This window comes from Plecotus auritus (genome assembly GCF_963455305.1).
Source record: "Plecotus auritus genome assembly, chromosome: 4".
Classification (NCBI taxonomy): domain Eukaryota; kingdom Metazoa; phylum Chordata; class Mammalia; order Chiroptera; family Vespertilionidae; genus Plecotus; species Plecotus auritus.
In genome coordinates this window covers 41,954,922-41,978,299 of record NC_137775.1, presented here as the reverse complement: position 1 = coordinate 41,978,299, position 23,378 = coordinate 41,954,922, and the positions used below count along the sequence as shown (strand labels likewise).

Below are 23,378 nucleotides of genomic sequence, written 5' to 3'. Positions count from 1 at the left end.
AATTAAACAGTCGTGAGTGGTACAGCCAAAGTATTTCTAATGAGATCAATGCAGAAGTAGAAAATTAAAGGATTTATAAAATTCATGTCAGTTTACTGTAACAAGCTAACAGGTCGTGGTTGGGTCATCATTTCAAAGGCTGATTGAGTTAATGTGTCTGCAAAATGATTTTATGTATTTCCATTTACTTTTTCCAAGATTCACTTGTTTTCGGAACCACAGTTTCAAGGTCATAGTCGATGCTTTGAAGAAACAACAAGTCAAATTGATGATACATTTTCTACCAAGTCTTGCAGAGTTTTAGGAGGCAGGTAAGCAAAACAGTGGACTGGAAGAGCCTCCTCACCGGGAATATAGAATTCACATGCCAGCAGTATTTAGTGACACCTTTAGATGCTTGGTACGAGATGAAACCGCCCAATAGTACAAGACCCTGGAAGCACTAAAGTACACTTCGCAGCACATGAGTGCTGGACACAGAGGACCTGGAGACCAGTGTGGGTTGGGGGAGTTAAAGATCACCATTTCATGGGGTTTGGACCAGGTCCTCTACTTTCTAGGCCTATCCCATCATCCATAAAGGGACTCTGAATAATCTCTAAGGCACCTCCCAAGGTAGGGTTTTTCAGGTGGATAGGAGTAGGATAGGCATTCTGCATGATAGGCGAGTGCATGGCTGCAGTGGAGTTGGTGTGTATGCTGACCAGGGAGCACACACCCTCTCTAGCTGGGAGGGCTTTGCATTGGGGAGGAGAAGCAAGTCTGGAGGGTAGGATTAGGCCGGGAAGGCGCCCCCTGAGCATATGAGCTTAGATAAATGCCATGGGAAACATGATGGGAAAGGCAATGAGCTCAAAGTGCCATGCTGAAAACAGGGGTTCGAAAGCTTTAGAGAGGGGAGAGCTCAAGGTCAGGGCAACCTGTGCCAGGGTGATGAGGAATTCTGTCTAATGATAATAGTAATAGAGCCTTTACTTATACAGTTCTTTATGGTCTAAACAGCACCGTCATAAGAGTGGAAAGATCACAGACTTTGCATTCAAATGCAGATTTACAGTAAAACTTCACTGTCAATCAGCACATCCCTCCACCTGTCCTGGTTCCTCTTTATCACCTACTTCATTTATTACCTTCAGACTAGACAGTTTTTTTGTTCATTTATCATCTTTCTCAGCTCACTGGAATATAAACTTCAAGATAGCAAGGACTTTGTTTTGGCCTCTGTCCTATCCCCAGCAATGGGAAAGTCTCTGACACACAGTAAGTCCTTGATAAGCATTTGTTGGATTAAAAAACAAAACAAAAAACCCCACTCTTCTAGACAGGCTGGTACATCACCATTTTATCAATAATGCTGAGGCCCAGAGAGGCTAAGTGACTTGTGTAAGTCACAATGGTATTTTGACTCCTCGCCCAGTGCTGAGGTGTTGGAAATGAGGAAAAAAGAATGTGAGAGAAATTTGGGGAGGAAATCAGCAGATCCAGGCAACTGACCAGCTTTGAAGGTTGAAGGATTATTGAGAGGACTCCAGGGCTTGACAACACCTCACTGGCTGGGAGAATGTGGCATCCATGAGAGGAGCAAGGAATGCTGGCAGGTGGGGAAGAAAAACATGAATTATTTCACGGAGAGAGAGATTTTATTTCCCAAATGCAAAGCTAACAACTGACTTATTATAAATATTTGTCACAAGATTGAATGCAGAAAATATGCCTAGATATTTTTGAAGAACACTGTTAGCCACAAGCATTATTTATTTTATAGCAGGCTACCTCTAAAATCAGATTTCTTGAATAAGAATACTCCAATTAGGCGTGTGTGTGTGGTTTTTCCTATATAGCTGGGTTGCGTATGATGGAGAAAATTTCTCTGGTAACCAGTATGTGCTGGAAGAAGGCCACTACCCGTGTCTCTCTGCAATGGGATGCCTGCCTGGAGCAAGTGTGAAGTCTCTTCGTTTTATAGATGCTGTAAGTATGTCCGTGTGAATGCCTCGTTACGGAGATGTACGGTTCACATAGCTGATGGCCAGAGCAGAAACCAGCAGTTAGACCTACTCCAGGCTTAAAGTTGGAGACAGAAAAAACAGTTGCAGTAGAACTTTCTATTCTGTAACTTTTTAATCTCTTTTTAGATGTTTAACATATAAGTTGTTTTTGTTTGCTGTTTTCTTAGACTTCAGGTGAAGTATTGACTCAGTCATGGCACACAACCATCATAAGTTAATTCAAGGCCCCTCTCCTGTTTTTTCCCATTTTATACCTGATCCCTATCCCTTTTACAGACACCCATGGAATGTGTGAGGGATACAATGTGGATATTCTTATAAAACATGTTTTCAGAAAATCTGTATATAGGCTTCTTAATGTTTCTATTGATTTTAGAGAGAGGAAGGGAGAGGAAGAGAGCGGAAGAAAGAAACATCAATGAGAGAAATATTGATCGGCTGCCTCCTGCACACCCACTGTGGGCATGTGCCCTGACCAGTAATTGAACCGGCTACCTCTAGGTGCATGGGACCATGCTCAACCAACCAGGGCTACAGGATTTTGATTTATATACAATATTAGCTATAGTTCTCACTGCATTATAAACATAACAATACTTACATTAAAATTTTTTTAAAAATATATTTTATTGATTTTTTACAGAGAGGAAGAGAGAGGGATAGAAAGTTGGAAACATCGATGAGAGAGAGACATCGATCAGCTGCCTCCTGCACGCCCCCTACTGGGGATGTGCCGCAACCCAGGTACATGCCCTTGACCAGAATCGAACCTGGGACCCTTTAGTCCGCAGGCCGACGCTCTATCCACTGAGCCAAACCAGTTAGGGCCTTACATTAAAATTTTTAAAGAGCTGTCCATTATGCTGTATGTACATCTCATTGATTCTAACTGATGCAAGTATCCCATCACAATGTTTTACTCACTTCTCATCTGTGCCTCCCCATGGACCTGTGGGGCTCTCTTGGGCATGTATATTAAAGAGTGCATTTGCTGGGATTGTGTGCATGAATATACAGCTTCACTAAGTCCAGTTCCACCACTTCAGACTCTTGCTGGCAGTGTGTGTGGGTTTGTTTTCCACATTGTTTGCCATTACTGAGTATTCTGACTTTCTAACTTTGGAAGGAATTGGGTAGAAAGTATTCTCTCATTGTTAATTGCATTTTACTATTAGAGAAGTTGATATCTCATATACTTATTAATCATTTGGGTTTTCTGTTCAGTGAATTGCCTATTATGTCCTTTGCTCAGCTTTTTATTTTATAGTTCCCTGTATATCTTGTTGATTTGCAAAAATTCCTTCTAGTTTTAAAATTTATTGCTCTGTCTTTGAGATTTGCAATCAAATGACTCCTCCCAATTTATCATGTGTGTCCTAATCCAGATTATAGTGCCCCCTTTGAACAGAAATCTTTCATTTTAATGTAGTCAAAGCAATATTCAATGGGAAACTGCAAGATAATGTTCAGATGTTAGTCTGAGTGTGTAGTTTTGGAAATATTTTAGTTTTTGGTAGATGATCTCTCATAAGAAGCTTTAAACATAGGTAGTTGATTTTAGGCAGGAGTTGGCTTTATCTCATCCTTTCCTGCCTGTTCAAATAACTAAAGCATTGACCTTTCTCAATATATGAAAATAGTAGCAATGGAACATGGGATGATGTGGTACCATTCATTAGCTCACAGATGCCATACAAACCACCTCTGAACATTAATGTGCTATTTACTGGTCAACAGAATCTACGTGTCAGGGCACATTCACATAAATGAAGCAAGTCCCACATCCTTGCCACAAAACTTGAAGCAGGTAGGGAATTTCTGATGATCATTTATGATTTTAGGATTATCATCATTAGAGCTTAGACTAGGGCAGTGGTTCTCAACCTCTCTAATGCCGCGACCCTTTAATACAGTTCCTCATGTTATGGTGACCCCCAACCATAAAATTATTTTCGTTGCTACTTCATAACTGTAATTTTGCTACTGTTATGAATCATAATGTAAATATCTGTGTTTTCCGATGGTCTTAGGCTCTACAGCAGCGGTTCTCAACCTGTGGGTCACGACCCACAGGTTGAGAACCTCTAGCAGGGTCACCTAAGACCATCAGAAAACACAGATATTTACATTACAATTCATAACAGTAGCAAATTTACAGTTATGAAGTAGCAACGAAAAAAATGTTATGGTTGGGGGTCACCACAACATGAGGAACTGTATTAAAGGGTCGCGGCATTAGGTTGAGAACCACTGGTCTAGGGTCATAAGGGTCTATAATTTGAAAATGAGTTTGAACATAGAGCTTCCATCCGGTAGTTTTCCCTCCTCCTAACAATATTCCTACAGGAAAGTTTGGGAGCATGCGTGCACAGAATCATTGTCTGTTGACAATTAAAACAACAAAAAAAAGACAGTTGAAAATGCATACAAGGAGGTTCCTGACTAGCAATTCCACTAGACCCCAAAGACTGCAATAGGCCTCTGACCCTCGCCATTTACATCCATAGCTTTCCAGTCCTAGCCCTTCCTTATCCTAATAGAAAATGGCAGGATTGAAAATAAATTCATTAGCTGTGTTGATATTCCAGACTCATATACCCATTCCTTTGTGCCTGGGATATCCCTCACCCTTTATACCACTATTTACATTTACCTGCCTTTCTATGCAGTAGGAAAACTTCCTGTCCCCACTTCCTTCCTCTCTTTAGCTCTGGAGTGTATAAACACCCCAACTTCCTGGGAAAGGGAGCTTATGACAGGCCAAGATCTCGTGATCTGTCCTTGTAACAAGATGATTTTCAAATAAGTTCAAATTACTATTAAAGATGAGTAACATTATTTTTGTTCCTAAACAGGAATTTTCTGAGCCAACAATTATTCTTTTCGAAAGAGAAGACTTCAAAGGAAAAAAGATTGAGCTTAATGCAGAAGCAGTCAATCTCCAATCCCTGGGATTCAACACGCAGATACGCTCAGTTCAGGTGATCGGTGGCATGTGAGTTACCTACTTATTCATTCAGTAAGAGATGATTTCAAAGATTAAGTTTGATCATATTTCTTTTTCTCCTACATTACCTTAAACAAAGTGACATAAACCCCCCTGTTTTCTGTAAGGGTTAATGATTATGCACCTTCATAGTGGATTTTTCGCATTGGGAAGAGCCATATGTGAAGACTCTCTCATCAATTCCTCCAGGCTTTTAGTTTACTTAAGGTAAGGACTTGGTCTTCAACACCTCAAAGTTTCTAGGGGAATACTTTGCAAAACAGTGCTCTGAGTTTACTGAGCACCTTTTAGCAAGTATGAGAAGAGCTCATTTTTCCTTTCCCTTTAAAAGACCAAGTCCTTTGATTTTGGGGTTTTCCTGGGGTTTTCCTTTAACTAGGAGTGACTAGCAGATGCTGTGCATGCTTAAAGGTCAATATGGGAAGATTTTTCTCAACTTTGAATAATTGTGAAATTAAGTAAGATGTAAAAATGAGTAAGAACTATCAATGTAATAAATGTTTTTAAGAAAGTATTTTTGTTTCACTCGCAAAAATAGGTATAGTCTACTTGTATGCATCAAGTGTTGGAGGGGACTACAGCTGTTTAAAAAAACAATTATTTGGGTGCTTTAGAGTTCCAGGATTAAAAGTCGAGGACATTCTTCCTTGGTAACACATAGACCAGAGAAAGGCTGCTGGGTCACTCACATGCCATTGCGTGCAGGAGTCCACATGTCTTCAGGTGTGGGCACCAGCATCCCTAGTAAGCCAGAGTATCTTTAGCAGTTTTCTGGACTAAGGAAGATTCCTCTCATTTTAAACAAAAAAATGAGTTATTTACTTTTAGTTAAATAACCCTTTAGTATTTACCATATGCCACACAAGAAGAACTTTACAAATATTAACTATTTAAATAAAAGATCCATAATTACAACTGGAAATGTTTTATAAAAATGCTCACAGGAATACTGGGCTGTCCCACTAAGACTATAATCTCTATTTCATTGCTCAGGTGGAGGAAAAGCCTTACCCATTTCTCTTTAAGGATGGTTCTTTGTAGCATAAATATGTACCAAGAATGTGCTATTTCTTGAGAAAAGGGTGAAGTGTTTTAGAAAATAAGGTAGTCCCCCCCTCTCCCGCCAATGTATATTTTAAGTATAAAGCTCAGTCTAAAAATTGAAATGTCCTAAAATATAATTGGGGCTCATTGTCAAATGGATATTGCCACTTACTTGTGGTTATCTATTTTTCCAGATGGGTTACTTATGAATATGGCAATTACAGGGGTCGGCAATTCCTACTGTCACCAGCAGAAGTACCTAATTGGTATGAATTCAGTGGCTGTCGCCAAATAGGTTCTCTACGGCCTTTTAATCAGGTATTTTCTTCTTCTCCACGTTTGAATAGACTCTTCTCTGATTTTTTTTTTTTTTTTTTTGTAAACGTAAATTAACATTTTAGTTTCAGTTTGAAATTTGCCACTCCCATGAACTTCTGAATTTGGGCTGTTTCTGACTGCTTTCAGAAATGCTCTCATACCTGACATCAAATCGTGGTGTGTCCCAAACTCCAAATGCTGGGTTTCCACAGGCAGGCTCCCTGCCCCAGGCACTTCTTTGACATTTCACCAAAATCTTCTCAGGGAGAAAATCCTAAAGCCTTTAGGGCTCTTGGGTATATAAATTGTCCCTAATACCACCTCACCTTGGATTCGGCCCCTGCTGTTGATGCTTGTTCAGAACTTCTAATAGTACAACTTACTTCTGATCATTGCTGGGGTTTTGTCTTCTAGAAACGTATTTATTTCAGACTTCGAAACAAGGCAACAGGGTTATTCATGTCAACCAACGGGAACTTAGAGGACCTGAAGCTTCTCAGAATACAGGTCACAGAGGACGTCGGTGCTGATGATCAGATCTGGATTTATCAAGAAGGATGCATCAAATGCAGGGTGAGCTTTAGGATAAGACAAAGGTCTGTGACAGCATCTTTCAAGTTAATGCTATTTCATGATTTCCTGGACCACCTTCAGAAATAAATTGGGTTTTCCATGAAAATATTTCTTAGCTCTTACAGAACCAGTCTATGAACATAAAATGGGAATAAATCTCTGATCCAAGATAGAGTACTGATATCTATACTTGATTTTTATATAGTAACATTCGTGCACTGGGGGGAGTCCCTCAGCCTGGCCTGCGCCCTCTCGCAATCTGGGACCCCTTGGGATGTCCGCCTGCCGGCTTAGAAAATAAGGTAGTCCCACCCCTCCTGCCAGGCAGACATCCCCCGAGGGGTCCTTAGTGCTGCCACGGAGATGGGAGAGGTTCCAACTGCCGCCACTGTGCTCACCAGCTGAAAGCCCAGCTTCTGGCTGAGCGGCGCTCCCCCTGTGGGAGTTCACGGACCACCAGGGGGCAGCTCCTGCATTGAGTGTCTGCCCCCTGGTGGTCAGTGTGCATCATAGCGACTGGTCATTCTGCTGTTCAGTTGATTTGCATATTAGGGTTTTATTATATAGGATAGAAAATTATATAGGAATTTCTACTAAGTATAGAAACTAACTGTAAGCCCCAGCATTATCAACAAGTTACTCTTGGTTTGCTTCCTTTTTGGAGGATCTCAGACTAGAATTAAGGGTGAAGAAGTACCAGCTTGTGTACCATTTCCACATTGGCACACCTTGAGAATGGAAAATGCCCCACCTCCCTCCTATCACTCCTCCATAACACACGATTACAGGCAGCAATGAGTAAGAGTTTATAAGAGGAGCTCATGCTTCTGTTGCAGATATTCTTTGTAACTTCCTGATTTTATGGGCTTGGCTGTTTGCTCCCAATTTTTTTCTAACTGTGGTGCCCCATGAGTCAGCAGAAGGCACACAGCCTGTGAAAGGCATGTTAATTAGGTCTGTGGGGCCTGAGGGACAGGCATCCTTCCAGTAAGCCTAAGGGCTATTTAGACTTGCACAGAAGGAATAGCAAGAGCTGTAATAAAGAAGCACAAAAAGCCAATTTCTGCCTTTGAATTATCTTAAACGATTCAAGAAAATGGAGCCTTTCATCAATTATTTCTAACAGATATTTTAGTGATGTTATTTAACGACTTTGAATTGAGTAGGTCATTGAGAAGTAAAGTAGCCTAGATCATCACAGTCCTTTTAACTCATGTAGAACAGTACTTTCCAGTTCTCTCCATGAGCATTTTCATCAGTGATCTGTGTTAATGTAATGTGAACATGTGACTACCATACACTGTTTATATATTGAGAGTAGATTCACTTCAGAGAAGGACCCATAAAATTCCTACATGAAAATACCCTTTATTGTATTGGTATTTTCTTCTCTTTTTATGGTTGGATAGCATGCCTTTTTAGAAAATGACATTTCTCATGAAGAAAAGACAAGAGAAATAAATGGGACTTCAAGGTTTAAAATGACAAAATGCCCTTTTAGCCACATTAGTGCTACAATAGCCTTCAAAATTAGAGGTGCAGCCACATTCTAGAAGGGTCTGGCTGCGCATAGGTGGTTCTGTGGGGGTAGGTTTGGTGGCATGACCAGCCTTGGAGGACAGTCATTTCTGGGAGGGAAAACCATCATGAGGGGCAGCTTTGATGTTCTCAGGCTTCTCTCACTAGTAAGACAGTCTCCCAAAGGGCAGAAGTCCCTTAAAATGGAGAAGAACAGAGAACCCTCTGCCACTTGTGTCACCTGAACTAAAGGGCATAAGGGTGAATGAAGCCAGGATCTAGGGTGGCTTTAAAAATCAGCTTCAACAGGGAACTGATCACAGTGACACCTGAACGTGTGTTCCTCTCTAAGACACGTATCTCTGTTCCAAGCAGATAGCAGAAGACTGCTGCCTGACGATTGTGGGGAGCCTGGTCACTTCTGGCTCCAAGCTGGGCCTGGCTCTGGACCAGAGCGCAGAGAGTCAGTTCTGGAGCATGAAGTCTGACGGTAGGATCTACAGCAAGCTGAAGCCAAATTTAGTTTTAGATATCAAAGGTAAGGCTCGTTCCCTTTATCTTCTTGGTTGTGCCTTTTTTTAGTTAACTAAAAAAAATCGATTCTTTTCTTTTGAAAATGGTGAGCACTAGTATAAATAGTAAGAGATCTTTCACTATGTCAGCCACTGTGCTAAACACTTTGCATTGTCATGTGATCTTCACAGCAACCTATGTTATCCCCTCCTTCCATCCCACTTTACAGCCCCCAAAATGGAGGCTTAGAGGGGTTAATCCATTTGGCAGTAAGTGTTGAGGTAGAATCTGGACAGGGGCTGTCTTCAAGCCTTTTATTTTAACAGTGTGAGACTGAAATCACAAGTTAAAAGGCTGTGGTCTCAGTAGAGTTGATGATTTTCATGTCTATACATGTAATCTTTCATTGAAAAGATCTAAGATCTAAAAGGAATGAACACAGCCAAGAGGATTTCAACTGAACATTTGTTCAACGAAAATCCAGAGCAAATTGATGTTTCTTGAGAAGAACAAATAAATTTAGGACAGTGTTTCCCGAACCTTATCTGCATCAGAATCACCTAGAGGACTTATTAAAACACAGATGGCTAGGTCCTACCCTCACAGTTTGATATTGTATGTCTGGGGTGGGGCACGAAAATCTGCATTCTAACTAGTTCTCCTTACTGGTGGAACCACTAATAATTTAAAAACATAAAACAAACCAAAACTGACTTCTAACATAGATATGGGAATTCAGTGACTTCTTGTTACTATTGACAAGCAAATGAAGAAGTGTGTTTTATTCATGTCCAGTGGGGTAATTTTGCTTTAAATTATTAATGGAGACTTTCTATTTCCTACCAGGAAAGCCAACATGATTATGTTTATAAATTTAGTGAAATGGTTATAATGTAGCCTTACTATATCACATACTTCATTAAAAAAATTTGCTAGGAAGTTGGCTCAATTTTACTTTAATCAGGGCTCTCAGCCAAGCTGTCATTAAAAACTGATATAGGGATAAAGGAGCAGCTGCAACTGTTTTAAAATAGTTTTTCTGGATGATGGAGAAGCAGCATTTTCATCAGGGACTTGGGGGGCTGTGTGAGGAGCAGAGGTGGGCGTCACCTGTGTGTGACCTTCAGATGGATGAGTGGCCAGCCCACCTAATAACAGGATTAGAATTCACAAGGAACCTGAGAAGCTGGAAGGGTGCACAGGGGCAAAGGCAGAGTACACTTAGGAAGCACAAGCTAAGTAATATATAACAGGCTGGATGGGAGCTAAAAATCACATGAAGTGCAAGATATAAGAAAGTAGATGTAACATTCAGAATGAATGGTAATATAAATACAGCTCCTTCACATTACATTGGATACAAAATTTGTCATTTGTGGACATTCTACAAATGGTCAACTGGAGGTTCTGACTGCTTAAGAATCATAGAACCAGACCCTCCTTGATTCTTATTTTCATCAACCTGTTCAACTGGAACTTCTCTGTCTATACAAGATAGTTTTAAAACCTCCAAAGAAGCCAAGGAAAAGCGACTAAGCGACTAAGTTGGAAACGTGGATTTTTTTTTTGAACACATGGATTCATATTTCTTACAAATGTGATCGGCTTCTCCTGTCTGGGACTAAGGCCACTGTAATCCTTATGAGTAACTTCTTGGAGCATTTCTTCTTTTGTTCTTTCAACCTGTATTTACGGGTACTCACCAGGTGGAAGGCTCAAAGTGGGAAAAAGGATACTATCTTGGCTTTAGAGAGCCTACCTTCTAGAAGTGCTAGGCATACAGGACTTTTCCCCATTTGCTACATTAACAGCTGACCCGGGAGTAAGGACACCTGGCTTCTAGTTTTACTCTGACAAGAACTATGGGACTCGAGGAGGTTCCTCCTTAGGACTTTAAGTTCCAGAGTCCCTTCCTAAAATGCACTGAAATTAACCAAATGCCTCTTGAGTAAGGATACTGTCTGTATGCTTGTGAATGCTCAGTCTATCTAGTATGGTAGCTGCATTAGTCACTTGAGGGCTTGTTAAGCGGAATTTGTCTCAGAATGTGGGAGAATGGTGCCATCTTGTGGACATGAGCAAGTAGGGCCACATCCCACGGACTGCTAAGGAAATACAAATACATCTCTTTGGTGCACTTTACAGGAAACTATAATTTTCATTAGCTATAACTGTGGAACCATTTGTTACCTAGTGATGTTGCCATAAAATTTATTAGACCTGTCTCCTGGTGTCTGGGGAACGAGCTGTTTGGGTAGACATTCATGTACTGTTCCAGACCACAAACATGACAATAGTGGGCGCTGATTCATGCTCACTTTAAAAACATCAGATGTCTGGGCTGATTTTAATTCTCCCAAAGGAAGAAGAATGAATCAGTTTATTTCTCAGGAACTTTATAGTCTTCATGATTCTAATTAGAATTATGCTGTAATGTACACAGAAAATAAGTTAAAATACTATAATCTTGAAAAAGGGAAAGAGGACATTGGGACCTTGAGAGGGCACTTCCAGAAATCTCAGTGGAGCACACTGTGTGTCTCAATGGGCACAGTGGGATTTACTGCTAAAGTACACGAAGAAGGCCCAAGCACACTGCCCTTGTATTCTATGCTACACCTAGGTGTGGAGGCTCTAGACCAGTGGTCGGCAAACTGCGGCTTCGCGAGCCACATGCGGCTCACGAGCCGTGGCGTTTGCCACTCTGTTGACTAATGAGTTTGCCGACCACTGCCTTAAGGAAAAACACTTAAAAAACATTTTAATAATGTACTAATGTCTTTAACCTGAAGTCAAAACTTCTGGGTAAGGGTAATGCCTTACGCAGTGGTCGGCAAACTCAGTCAACAGAGCGGCAAACGGCGGCTTGCAAGCCGCAGTTTGCCGACCACTGCTCTAGACCAAGCATGACTCGTTTATTTGGCCCATGTTAGCCTTTGAGTTTGACATGCTTGCTTTACTGTCAGTGACGATAAACCAAACTCTACAAGAGGAACACAAGATAAGAGATGATTTCCTTCCCCAGCTACCTAGCTCTATGGTGTAAGTTATCAGACCTTTTGGATATTTTTTAAGTGGTTTGAAAGAGAATAAGGACATTTATTTCTTAGTGTGAGGCTGCAGGATTATTTCATTGCCAGTCACACTAACCCTGCAGCCAGATGAAGATTTTTATTCTGATGGAGTCCTCGGTGACATAGCCTTGGTGCAGAGACTTATGCTAGAAAACTACAGGGTATCTTACAGGATGTTTATTCCACACTGGGGTGGGGGGGAGCGGGATCAGATGAGAAGACCATGAGGCAGTCTTTAACACTCAAGTATCTGAAATAATCTAGTAGGACCCCTTGGAATATATTCTTACAAACATTCTGGTGACCATACTCGTACAATGGAACTCAGCATCTGAAATGCCGTGAATTTTATACACCAAAGCCTGTGAGCTCAGTAGTGGGAGTGCTGCCCATACCTCTGGTGTCATTCAGACCTCCCCCTTTACCTAATACAGCCACTTTTCATTATTCATGCAAAACCTGTTCCGGAAGACAACCATCCCACTATATCAGGTCTGCCTGCTTTTTCCTCACTGGTACCTTGAATCCTTGACCACACCACTGAATATATTTCAGTCTCTGCTCCTTTTCCCTTCTCTATATTCTTCCCTGTGCCCCCAATGTCAGGCATCTTAATGACTGTGGAGTAGGTTTTGAGACTTGGTAGGAAAAGGAGCCCAGGAAGTAGGAGATCCTATGTGGAGCTGCTGGTGCCCTTATGGGACTTTAACACATTTACCCCCAGTTACTGAGCCTGTCCGCGCCTGTCGGACTAGGTACTTGGCAGGGCTCTGCTCCTACATTGTTTCATGCGGCACATGGCTTTGCACCTGGTTACTTCTACTCGTAACTCTGTGCTGAGGTAAACTGTCTTACGGTGGGCACATTTCCTCATGTTCTCCTTTTTTTCAGGGGGTGCACAGTATGATCAAAATCACATTATCCTCAACACCGCCAGCAAAGAGAAGTTAACACAAGTGTGGGAAGCCATGGTCCTATAATCATGGACAAAGAATGAAGGAGGACTATTTCTGGAGGTCTTCCAGTTACCTTGTTTAAAAGGAAAAGGACTGCTGACAGGAACCAAGAGGAAAGCGGATGTGCTCCTCAGCAACTCCAAATTCACTCTTGAACCACAGTGCCAGGACCGGGACAACTGTCTCATCTCTTCAAAAGACTAATAGTTTTAAACCAATAATTTGTTCTTCTTTCACTTCTTGCCTGTCAGTTCCTTTCAGCAGCTGCTTAAACAGGTTGCCTCATTAGCAGTGTTGGGGTGTTTTAAAAAAATCTTATCTCAAGACGTTAAGACTGTACATTTTACATGATTTCCAAAGACAGTGACAGGAGAGAATAGGAACAAATTCACCGACTTGGTGGACCTACAGATGCCTTACACTTAAAGGGAAGGGTAAAAGCTTAAGTCTGTAAGGTAGAAACTGTTTAGACCTTAGAAGAAATAATGTTATTAGGCCTCTAGTATGGGTCTTTGACCTTCTGTTTTCTGAAATCATTAATTATGCTGTATAGCCAAGTGGGAAATTATATATTCAGACATATGTTAAGGAACTGAATGAGTACAGATAAAACACTTTAATTAATATTAAAAACTAGAAAATTTAAAAAAATTTCATGTCCATGTCTGCTTACATTTATTAGCAGGATTTGGATTATTTTAATTCACCATGGGCTGCCCTAGATTTTCACATGAATGTTGTTTAAATATTTTCTTACAGATGCTGCTGGAACAGTATACCATGACCTAATTTATTAGCCCATCCCCATTCATCTATAACTAGTTCTGAAGCAATGTTATGCAATCCTTTGCTAAACTCAGGTAATTTAGCCTAATTCCCTGCCCTCCCATCCAGCTGCACTGGCAGGAGGCCTGCACGGGGCTACCTTACCTGTGATGTTGAACGGCCATGCTCCAAGGACAGTCCAGGTCTCGGGGTATTGCAGCCCCATGGTCACTTCTTTTGGGTGTGGAAGGCTCAGGAGGATGACAGCAATCCTCTTCCAAAAGGAAAGGACAGGAGGCCTTCAGTATGCTTGTCAAATCTTAGAACTCTGAAAACCCTAAAGTTCAGCAAGCACTTCAATGGAAGTTCAAAATGTTTAACTGATGATACACTGCCCAGATGGTGCTGTTCAAATTGTGCATACTCATTTTGAACAAAACGGCTAAAACAGTCCTTGAACTCCCTCTTCTTCGTTCTGTCCCCATTTCGTTGTCCTCGGCACTGAATGCTGGTGCTCTTGTCACAGGAAGAACAAACCTGGTTTCCTTTTCATCTGTTTCCCATTCTGAAGTGTTGCTCCTCTCTGGAGTCTGTGGTAAGCAATTATGGTCATCAGAGTAGTATCTTTGGTTTTAAAGTAATGCTTGTACATGTCCAACAGCAGCCAGCATGTCTGTCTTGTTCCGAGGTGTGTGGCTGATTTTTGGCCTTCGTGCATCCATTACAGTGTGGTGGGGTAAGACATCCTACAGTAGCCTCTGTTGGATTTATCTCTTGAATAAACTTGTTTCTGGTTAACTGTGTTGATGAAATCGGTTAGTAGCCCTCATTAACACTTCAGAGAGTCAGCTGGCAGATTAGAAACAAATGCCTGATTAGGACAAGGCAAGTTTCGGGGGGAGGGGGGCTGGAATATGGCAGGGAAAGGTCAGCTGACTCCCCTCTTTCCAGACACTGGTGAAAGGGTGCACTACACTTTTTTGAGTGGACATGACGGGGAGTGAGGTCCTGCCTTGAGTTTGCCCTGCACCACCCCCTGGGAGTCCTCAGAGTTAAAGAGCTGACTGTTCAGGTGGAAGTCAAAGTGGAGTATTTACAACTGAAAACATTTTTTTTTCTTCTGAGGTAAGTCTGTAGTGGTGAGATCAGCAATTCCAGAGAAAAGCCCTCATCCAACACACTAGTAAATGAGTGTCAAATAGGAATAAACTAAGTAGAAAGTTATTCAAACAGGTCTACACTGAGTGGCCAGATTATTATGATCTCTGAACCCATAATAATCTGGCCACTCAGTGTATTTGTATCTCAAATGGGTACCAAAAGTATTCTAGACTTTTGCTGGAGATCAACCACCTATTTGCCCTGAGCTTTCTATCAGCCAGTGCAAAGGGGAAAACTGATCAGGTGCATGATTTATAGTATCTTTGATATCAAATAAATGAGGTACTCAAGAGAAGTATACTGAGTGGCCAGATTATTATGCGTTCAGAGATCATAATAATCTGGCCACTCAGTGTATATCAAAAGCTAAACGCGAGTGTCTAGAGTGCAGTAACGAGGAGTACAACAGGAAATCGACACTCACCTGCAATGAATGAAGGGCAGACTAGAGATTCAAAAGCCATACTGGACTTATGGGTGAAATACCTAAATGCAGGCATTTAAAGTCAGAAACTGGAGAACTGTGGACCCCAGTGGAATGGTGGAAATTTCCATGGAAAGGTCCTCAGAGAAGCATGTTTCACTGGTTGAAGGGGGTCTAGCTCTTATGCAAAATGTAAGGGTTTTAAAAGTTAGGAACTTCAGCATCACTTTCAGTTTCTAAGAGTAAACAACTAAATCACAGCCAGCCCTGACTGGTTTGGCTCAGCGGATAGAGCGTCGGCCTGCGGACTGAAGGGTCCCGGGTTCGATTCCGGTCAAGGGCATGTATCTTGGTTGCGGGCACATCCCCGGTGGGGAGTGTGCAGGAGGCAGCTGATTGATGTTCCTCTCATCGATGTTTCTAGCTCTCTATCCCTCTCCCTTCCTCTCTGTAAAAAATCAATAAAAAAAATATATTTTAAATCACAGCCAGATGTTTATATATGACCTCAAGAGGTTCAGAACTCAGCAGAGCAGAGGAATAAAAATCAAAGGAAAATGTGCTCACTGCTGAACCAAAGAGGGAGCCAGCTTTAAGTAAGCTCTTCATGCTGCCACCATCCATCTCACTAACAAACAATAAAATCAGTTTTAGCGACTAGGACAGAAGGTGCCACAACAATTTGCAAATCTGGTGTGAACAGCTTGGAAAAAACAACGTGCAATTTTCACTGACTTTATAGACAAGTCCAAGTGTGGCTATTTTCATAGTGTGTCTTACATGTGCATCCGTTGTGCTGGGCAGAGGACAGACCTCTCAGCAAATAGGAACGGGTTACATCATAAAGCACTCGGGGCAGGGCAGAGGGATGGGTGGTGGTGTGGCTCACCCAGAGATTTTATATCAATCTCTGCTCAGTTTAGAAGATAGGAAATTACTAGCAAAAAGTCTTCTTTTTGTTTTGTTTTTTAAACTTATAACATGGAATTTATAGTCTAATCTGGAAAGGGATGGCTAGAAAAAGTTTGGGCCCACCAGCACTCACCATATAAGAAAGCCAGTAATCACCAAACACTATTTATTTAAATAACATTAATTACAGTCTTTCCTCGTGCATGTCCTCTTTCCACCTTCAGAAAGGCTTCTGGAACTTTAGAAAAAGGAAAGGTTTTTTCAATAACTGGCTGAATCTGTAAAACACAAGAAGAGGTTGACTGGTGGGTAAGAACAGTGACATCCATCAAGGCAGGTAACGTCTGTCATCAGTTTCTTCACTAAGGCAGACCCAGTCTCTCTCCGGTCTGTCTGTGCCTCTGGTAGGAGCTCTCTGCCAGGCCAGGCCTGTGACTGCTGCCCCTGTTCCCATCTGCTACTCCTCTCTGTGAGGCAGCCCAGCTGCATCATCACTCCACCTAACTTCTGCTCGGCTGGTCATGTCACTCTCCTACTCAGAACCCTTCAACAGCCCCCAAATCTGCATTCAAAGGCCACCACCATCCAAACCTCAGCCCTCACACAGACTCCACACTTCACCAAAATGGTCTGCTTGTCATTGTCTGACATGTGAGTTTGTGCCTGTGTTCTACCACCCTTCCCGCCCAGGCCCCACCCTTCCCTTCCTGACCTCCCTATTTGCAGTGTTCTCTCAACTGCTACAGGACGCATGAGGCCCTCTTTATGGACTGCTTGTTACAGCTGAGTACACGTCTCACCTACCCAGTTGGAAATACCAAAGAGGGTACCCCAAGGTTCTTGCTGTAGGTATCCCTGTGGCCCCTCACAGGCAGTGCACTGAATGAGGGCAGATATTTTTGTTTTAATTTGTTAACTGTTTGGCATATTTACTCGACCAGAGCTGAGAGTATCTGTGGTATAGGCCACCTCTTTTGTATCCTCCACAACACCCAGAACAATGCTAGGCATGCGACAGGAGCTTAATAAATATCACTTGTATCTATGACAAAGTAGGCAAGACTATACAGTGGGATAAAGACAGTCTTTTCAATAAATGATGCTGGAAAAACTGGGCAGACACATAAAAAATGAAACGAGTCCACTTTCTTACACCATATACAAGAATAAACTAAAACTGGATTAAAGTAAGACCAAAAACCATGAAACTCCTAGAAAAAAAACATAGGCAGTAAACTGTTTGACATCGCTCAAAGCAACATTTTTTTGGTTATAACACTAGACTAAATGTTACCGTGTAGTTGGAAGCTGTGAGGATTAGGCAATTGTGGCATATTGTGTGCAAAGAGGTAAAGGGTAGTATATGACAGTGGTCGGCAAACTCATTAGTCAACAGAGCGGCAAACCGCGGCTCACCAACCACAGGGCAAGGGAGACAAAAGAAAAAATAAACAAGTGGGACTACGTCCAACTAAAAAGTTTTTACACAGCGAAAGAAACCAACAAAATAAAAAGACAACTTACTGAATGTGAGAAGATATTCACCAATGATACATCTGAAAAGGGCTAATATTCAAGTATACAAGGAACTCATACAACTCAATGCCCAAAAACAATCTGATTAAAAAATAGGCAGAGGGCCAAATAGACATTTCTCCAAAGAGGACATATGGTGGTCAATAGACATATGAAAAGATGCTCGATGTCAGTAATCATCAAGGATATACAAATTAAAACCACAATTATATATCACCTCACACTTGTGCCTATCATCAATAAATCAACAAACAACAAGTATTCACTGCAGCATTATCAGATATGGAAGTAACCTAAGTGTCCATCAATAGACAACTGCCTAAAGAAGATGCAGTACATATATACAATGGAATATTACTCAACTGTAAAAAAGAATGAAATCTTGCCATTTGTGACAACATGGATGGACCTACAGGGTAGTATTATACTGTGAAATAAATCAGACAGATAAAGACAAATACCATACAATTTGCTTATGTATGGAATCAAAAAAGAAATGAACAAACAAAACAGAAACAAACTCACAGATACAGAGAACAAAACTGATGGTCACCAGATGGAGTTGAGAGGCTGGGGAGCGGGGTTGAGAGGCTAGGTCAGGGGTGGGCAAACTTTTTGACTCGAGGGCCACAATGGGTTCTTAAACTGGACTGGAGGGCCGGAACAAAAGCATGGATGGAGTGTTTGTGTGAACTAATATGAATTCAAAGGAAAGGAGCGGAGGGGAGAGCAAGAGAACCGGATAGAACAGCCAGATCTGGCCCGCGGGCCTTAGTTTGCCCACGGCTGGGCTAGGTGGAAAGAGGGAGGGATTAAAATGCCAGTTATAAAAAAAGTTACAGGCTATAAAGTACAGCATAGGGAATCCTATATAATAAAAGCCTAATATGCTAAGTATCCGGTTATCTGGTTGTTTGTTCAACCAATCAAAGTGTAATATGCTAATGATATGCTAAGGCTGCTCAACTGCTCACTATGACATGCACTGACCACCAGGGGGCACATGCTCCTAGGTTAGCTTTCTGCTAGGGTCCAACCGATCAGGACTGAGCGAGAAGGGCCAGACATGCCCTGGAGCCCTCTCATGGTCCCTCCCTGGCTGGCCAACCTCCCGTGTCCCTCCCTAGCCCTGATCATGTACTGATTGGGGTCCTTCCACCTTATCTACACCCTCTCCCAATGCTGGCTGAGGGACCCTCCCTCCCAAGTGCATGAATTTCATGCACCAGGCCTTTAGTTAAGTCAATAATATTGGAGTAACTATGTATGGTGTTACATGGGTACTGGAAATATCAGGGTGATGACTTTATAAGTTATATAAATGTCTAACCACTATGTTGTACATCTGAAATGAATATAATGTATATCATCTATAGTTGAAAAATAAATATTTTTAAAATGAATACAGAAAAATAAGACATGGTTAATAAAAAAATTTTTTTTTAATATCACTTAGGTGAAAACCAGTCAGATAACTGGGAAGTAAGAGTCATATGTGGGCAATCTGGGCCTGAGGAGAACTCGCCAAGGGCTGGAACTGCCCTGGGAGACTTGGCTGAATAGCGAAGATGTTGGTTAGCCTCAGCCATTCACAAATGCCTGAATGTTATTTTTACCACATGGTTCAATGGTACTACCAAACACCTCCTTCAGAAACTAGGTCCCAGGTAGCACCCTCTCCCCATGCTGAGCTCTTCCTTTTCAAAGCTTCAAGCCAAGTTAATAACTGACACAGTGGACCACCTCCTGTACCTCCACGGGATAAGTTGTCAGAAGGCATAAGCCAATGCATATGTTTTCTGATACTTTTCCTTTTACAAAAGGAAGAAGAGTTCTGTAGTGTTCGGATGCACCTTTCTCTTGTGTGAATTTCCCAGCTCAGTCACCAGAAGAGCACCTCAGACTCCAAACGTTCCCTTCTCCAACGAGTTGGAAATTCTTCTGTACGCACAAATCACAATAAGCTCATGATAAAAGTAACAGCTGATACGTGTTGTCCTCCCTGCGACATGTGCCCTTCTAAATGCTCTATGTAGTTTATCTCATTTAATCCCTATAACCACCTTACAAGGTAGGTACTATTCCCACTTTACAGATGAAGAAATTAAGGCACAGAGTTAAGTAAGTTGCCCATCACATAACTGCCAAGTGGTAAGGCAGAATTCGATCTACTACCAGAGTCTGTGCTCTCACAACTGCTCACTGAGCCTTTCATATAATGTCAGCTGCTTTCTACAGCTCCTTCTAAAATATTAAGGTGAGGAAAGGTAGCCAAGGATTATAACCACTTACCCGTATTTTGGCTGGCCTGCCTCGTGCTATGGGACCATGCCAGCTGCAGAAGTGGTCCCTAAACCCTGTGTCCAAGCCACTGAGATAGCAGATGTGTGGTACATATGCCACCCCTCCCATCAGCACCTTGGAGGACATCCCTGATCAGTAATCATGGTCCTCCCAGTAAGCTGAGCATGACTTTCAGAACTCAACATTGCAGCCACTATCAACAGATCTGAGCCGGCTTGTCAGATGAAACCTATTTGCCTTCTCTGCTAAAAAGAATGGAATGTACTAATGTTGTGTCTTGCATGTCCCACATGAAATCTCCTAACCCTCCAATCTCTCTAAAGCTCCTGGGACATTGTTTTCTGGATGCTGATTACCTGAAAAGGAATCACCTGAATGCATGCTTAAAATGCAGATTCCTTGGCCTCCTGTTAGAACTAAATCAGAATCTCTAGGGATGGAGACAATTCATTTGAAATAAGCTTCCCAGGTGAACTTCTGCACACTAGCAGCCTTTCGCCCTATTCTTAGGGCCCCTGACTCATATCATACACATATTTATTCATTCCACAAAGGCTGACTATGTGCCTTCTAAGTGCTAGGCACTAATCCAAAGCCGGAACACAAAACAGGCACCTGTGACAAATTAAGAAAGAAAGGAGGCAGTAACACAGACTCGTCATAGAGCATTGGACACCAGTCACAGAATCAAGGCAGCAGCATGGCCCCAGAGGCCACAGAAAAGCCTGAATTCACTGCTCCGCTCCAGCACGAGCTGCCTCGGGTCATCCCGCTCTGGTCACTTTAGACTCTGACGGGAGACCAGGTCTGGAACTGATGACACAGGCCGCCTGCAGCGACTGCACACTTTAATCGGGCTGGTCAGGCCTATTGTAGCGGATAACCCCAGAAGGCTGACTGTGGCATAATGAGTCATTCAGCTCTTCCCATAAGTGACAATAAAAAGAGGCTCTTGATTAACAGGCAGGCAAATGCCAATGTTGGCCGAATATGTGACAGCAAACGGAGATTAACTAGATAATGAGGCAGTGTCTGTGGACAGCTTTGCTTCAGACCAACAATGCTCGTTTGTTATGGACCAAGGGATCAGGGTAAAAAAAAACCCAGAGGGGAAAGAAAGGTGACTCGCAGTGAGGTGGAGACGTTTATGTGATGACACTGCTATAGTCCACCCAGCACAGGGAGCCCTGTTATAAAGCGAGTGGGCTCAACACAACACCTCCACTGCGGACGGGGCTCACAGCTGACCAGAAGGCAGATGCCATGGCAGCAGCACTCATTCCAGTCTTGGCCCCAAACTCGGGGTCTCCTGATGGTGCCTTACCTTCCTTAAACACAGGCTGTAGAAAGCCAGGCCCCAGGGGTTGGCACTTGTTGCCTGACATCCCTCCTATGCGGAGTTAGGGACAGTGGGAACCTCAGCCTCCCTTGTTCCTCCGAGGCATACTGACGCTTACCAGCCTCGGAGCAAAACCCTGTCTGCCCCTTGAGGGAAAGAGGCAAGAAAAGCCTGCTCACCACAAAGCACAGGAAAGCTGGTGGTGCAAGGACATCGTCCAAACAGGCACAGCAGAAGGTTTTCCCTCAATTCCCATTTTCCCAGTGAGCTCTGCAAAACAGGAGAGCTTAAAAGGCACCCCAATACTAAGCGAGCCTATTTGAGAGGTTGGGAAACCGAACCGCAAGTGGGTAAGTGCAAGGTCAGAGCAGTCAGCAGAGGAGACACATTCAGGACAGCATGTGTGAGTGCCTGTGGGGAGGGAAGCTTGGGGCAGTCTGCCCAGCTGTCCCCCAGACCCTGCCTCAGCCTCCACTGCACATGGAAACCGCAGATCTCAGAGGGTGGGGTGTATGAGGAAGAGACAGACGAGTGACAGACACCACCAAGATGACCTAAGGGTCCTGGCATGAGTCCAAGTCCACACTTCTGTGGACAGACACCAGGGACCCAGGGCAGGGTGACAGAACCACAGTTCCAGCCTCTTGAACAGGTATGGCCCTGACCTGAGATAGGTTCAATATTTCAAGGGTCGGGGTAAAGGGGAATGAGGGGACTTAAACTAAGGAGACATAAAGAAGACGAAAGAAAGAGGCAGACTTTGTTTGGATTTGCTATTTCTGGAACTTCCTGCCCTAGATAGAAAACATTACGCTAGAAGATAGGCGGTGAGATGGGGTGGGATGGGGATACTCTCAAAGGGAGTAACTGTGCCCATTTTGGAAAGCATCCAGGCCTTGTCCCTGGGTCCCCATGAAAAAAAGGCACTCCTTCCTGCCAGGTGTTAGGGAAACTCTGCCTGTATTTCCTCACAGAAATAATCTCAGTAGCATCAGAAAACGTCTGTGGCGTCAAGGCTTCAGATCCATGAGGCACTTGCCATATCTGGCAAGATAGCCCTCTTCTAGTGTTCCTAGGATTCAATCCCTGGTCACTGCATTCTTTCTATGGAGGAAAAAATCCAGTTGCCAATAAGGAGCCTACAGTTTTGCAATGTAATTAACTGCCTAAACTAGGGCCTGGCCATCTCAACAGGGGTCTGGGAAATTGCCTGACTTGGAACTTGGTACATTTTTTCTCTAAAACTGTACTGTCCAATACAGTAACCTAGCCACATGTGGCTATTTGAATTTAAGCTAATCAAAACTCAATAAAATAAAACAGTCCCTCAGTTGCACTAGCCACCTTTCAAGTGGTCAACAGCCACATGTGGCTAGTGGCTACCATACTGCACAGTGCAGACAGACAACTTCTCCATCCCTACAGGGAGCCAGTGTACAGCACTGCTCAGAGGTAACTCAGCGTTGCCAAAATACCTCTCCACACCCTACTGGGTGAAGCAGAGTTCCAGTGGGCCCTCAGTAAATGTTCTGAATTAATTTCGAATTAGTACATAGGAACTATTCTGATGCTGGCTCAAATAAAGACAAACAGAAGTATCTACATCATCACTCAATCAAGAAGCTTGGCTGGTCACCTAGGATCTTAAATAGACCTGTGGACATTAAGTATATGACATAAAAGGTCTGTAATAATCACATGAAGAATGTGTGCAAAGAAACATACTAAAAAAGATGAAAGGGTATAAAGAAAAATTTCCCTCCCATACTTGATCCTCAGCCACCTAGTTCCTCTCCTCAAGGGCAACCAGTATTTTAATTTTTTTTCATATCTTTTGAGATATTTTATGCTTGTGGCAGCCAGAGTAACAAAACCGTGAATATGATAACTTAATTTGCAAAAGGGTCTCTGCAGATGAGATTGTG

At 42.6% G+C, this 23,378-nt stretch overlaps 2 protein-coding genes across 6 annotated transcripts in view; one reads left to right on the top strand and one right to left on the bottom strand.

Moving 5' to 3' along the window:
* The window catches only part of CRYBG1 (crystallin beta-gamma domain containing 1), a 51,018-nt gene extending 36,439 nt beyond the window's left edge, over positions 1-14,579 (top strand). The window contains exons 14-20 of the mRNA XM_080664263.1: positions 199-311; positions 1,842-1,971; positions 4,865-5,004; positions 6,255-6,378; positions 6,793-6,951; positions 8,845-9,007; positions 12,948-14,579. Coding sequence (XP_080520389.1) covers positions 199-311; positions 1,842-1,971; positions 4,865-5,004; positions 6,255-6,378; positions 6,793-6,951; positions 8,845-9,007; positions 12,948-13,036 — 918 coding nt within the window. The 3' untranslated portion in view covers positions 13,037-14,579. The remainder of the gene's footprint in view (positions 1-198; positions 312-1,841; positions 1,972-4,864; positions 5,005-6,254; positions 6,379-6,792; positions 6,952-8,844; positions 9,008-12,947) is intronic.
* A 1,847-nt stretch (positions 14,580-16,426) lies between these two features.
* The window catches only part of RTN4IP1 (reticulon 4 interacting protein 1), a 46,345-nt gene continuing 39,393 nt past the window's right edge, over positions 16,427-23,378 (bottom strand). For all 5 annotated transcript variants that reach the window (XM_080664271.1, XM_080664268.1, XM_080664272.1 and 2 more), the window contains one exon: positions 16,427-16,552. In XM_080664271.1, the coding sequence (XP_080520397.1) occupies positions 16,445-16,552 (108 nt within the window). In that variant the 3' untranslated portion in view covers positions 16,427-16,444. The remainder of the gene's footprint in view (positions 16,553-23,378) is intronic.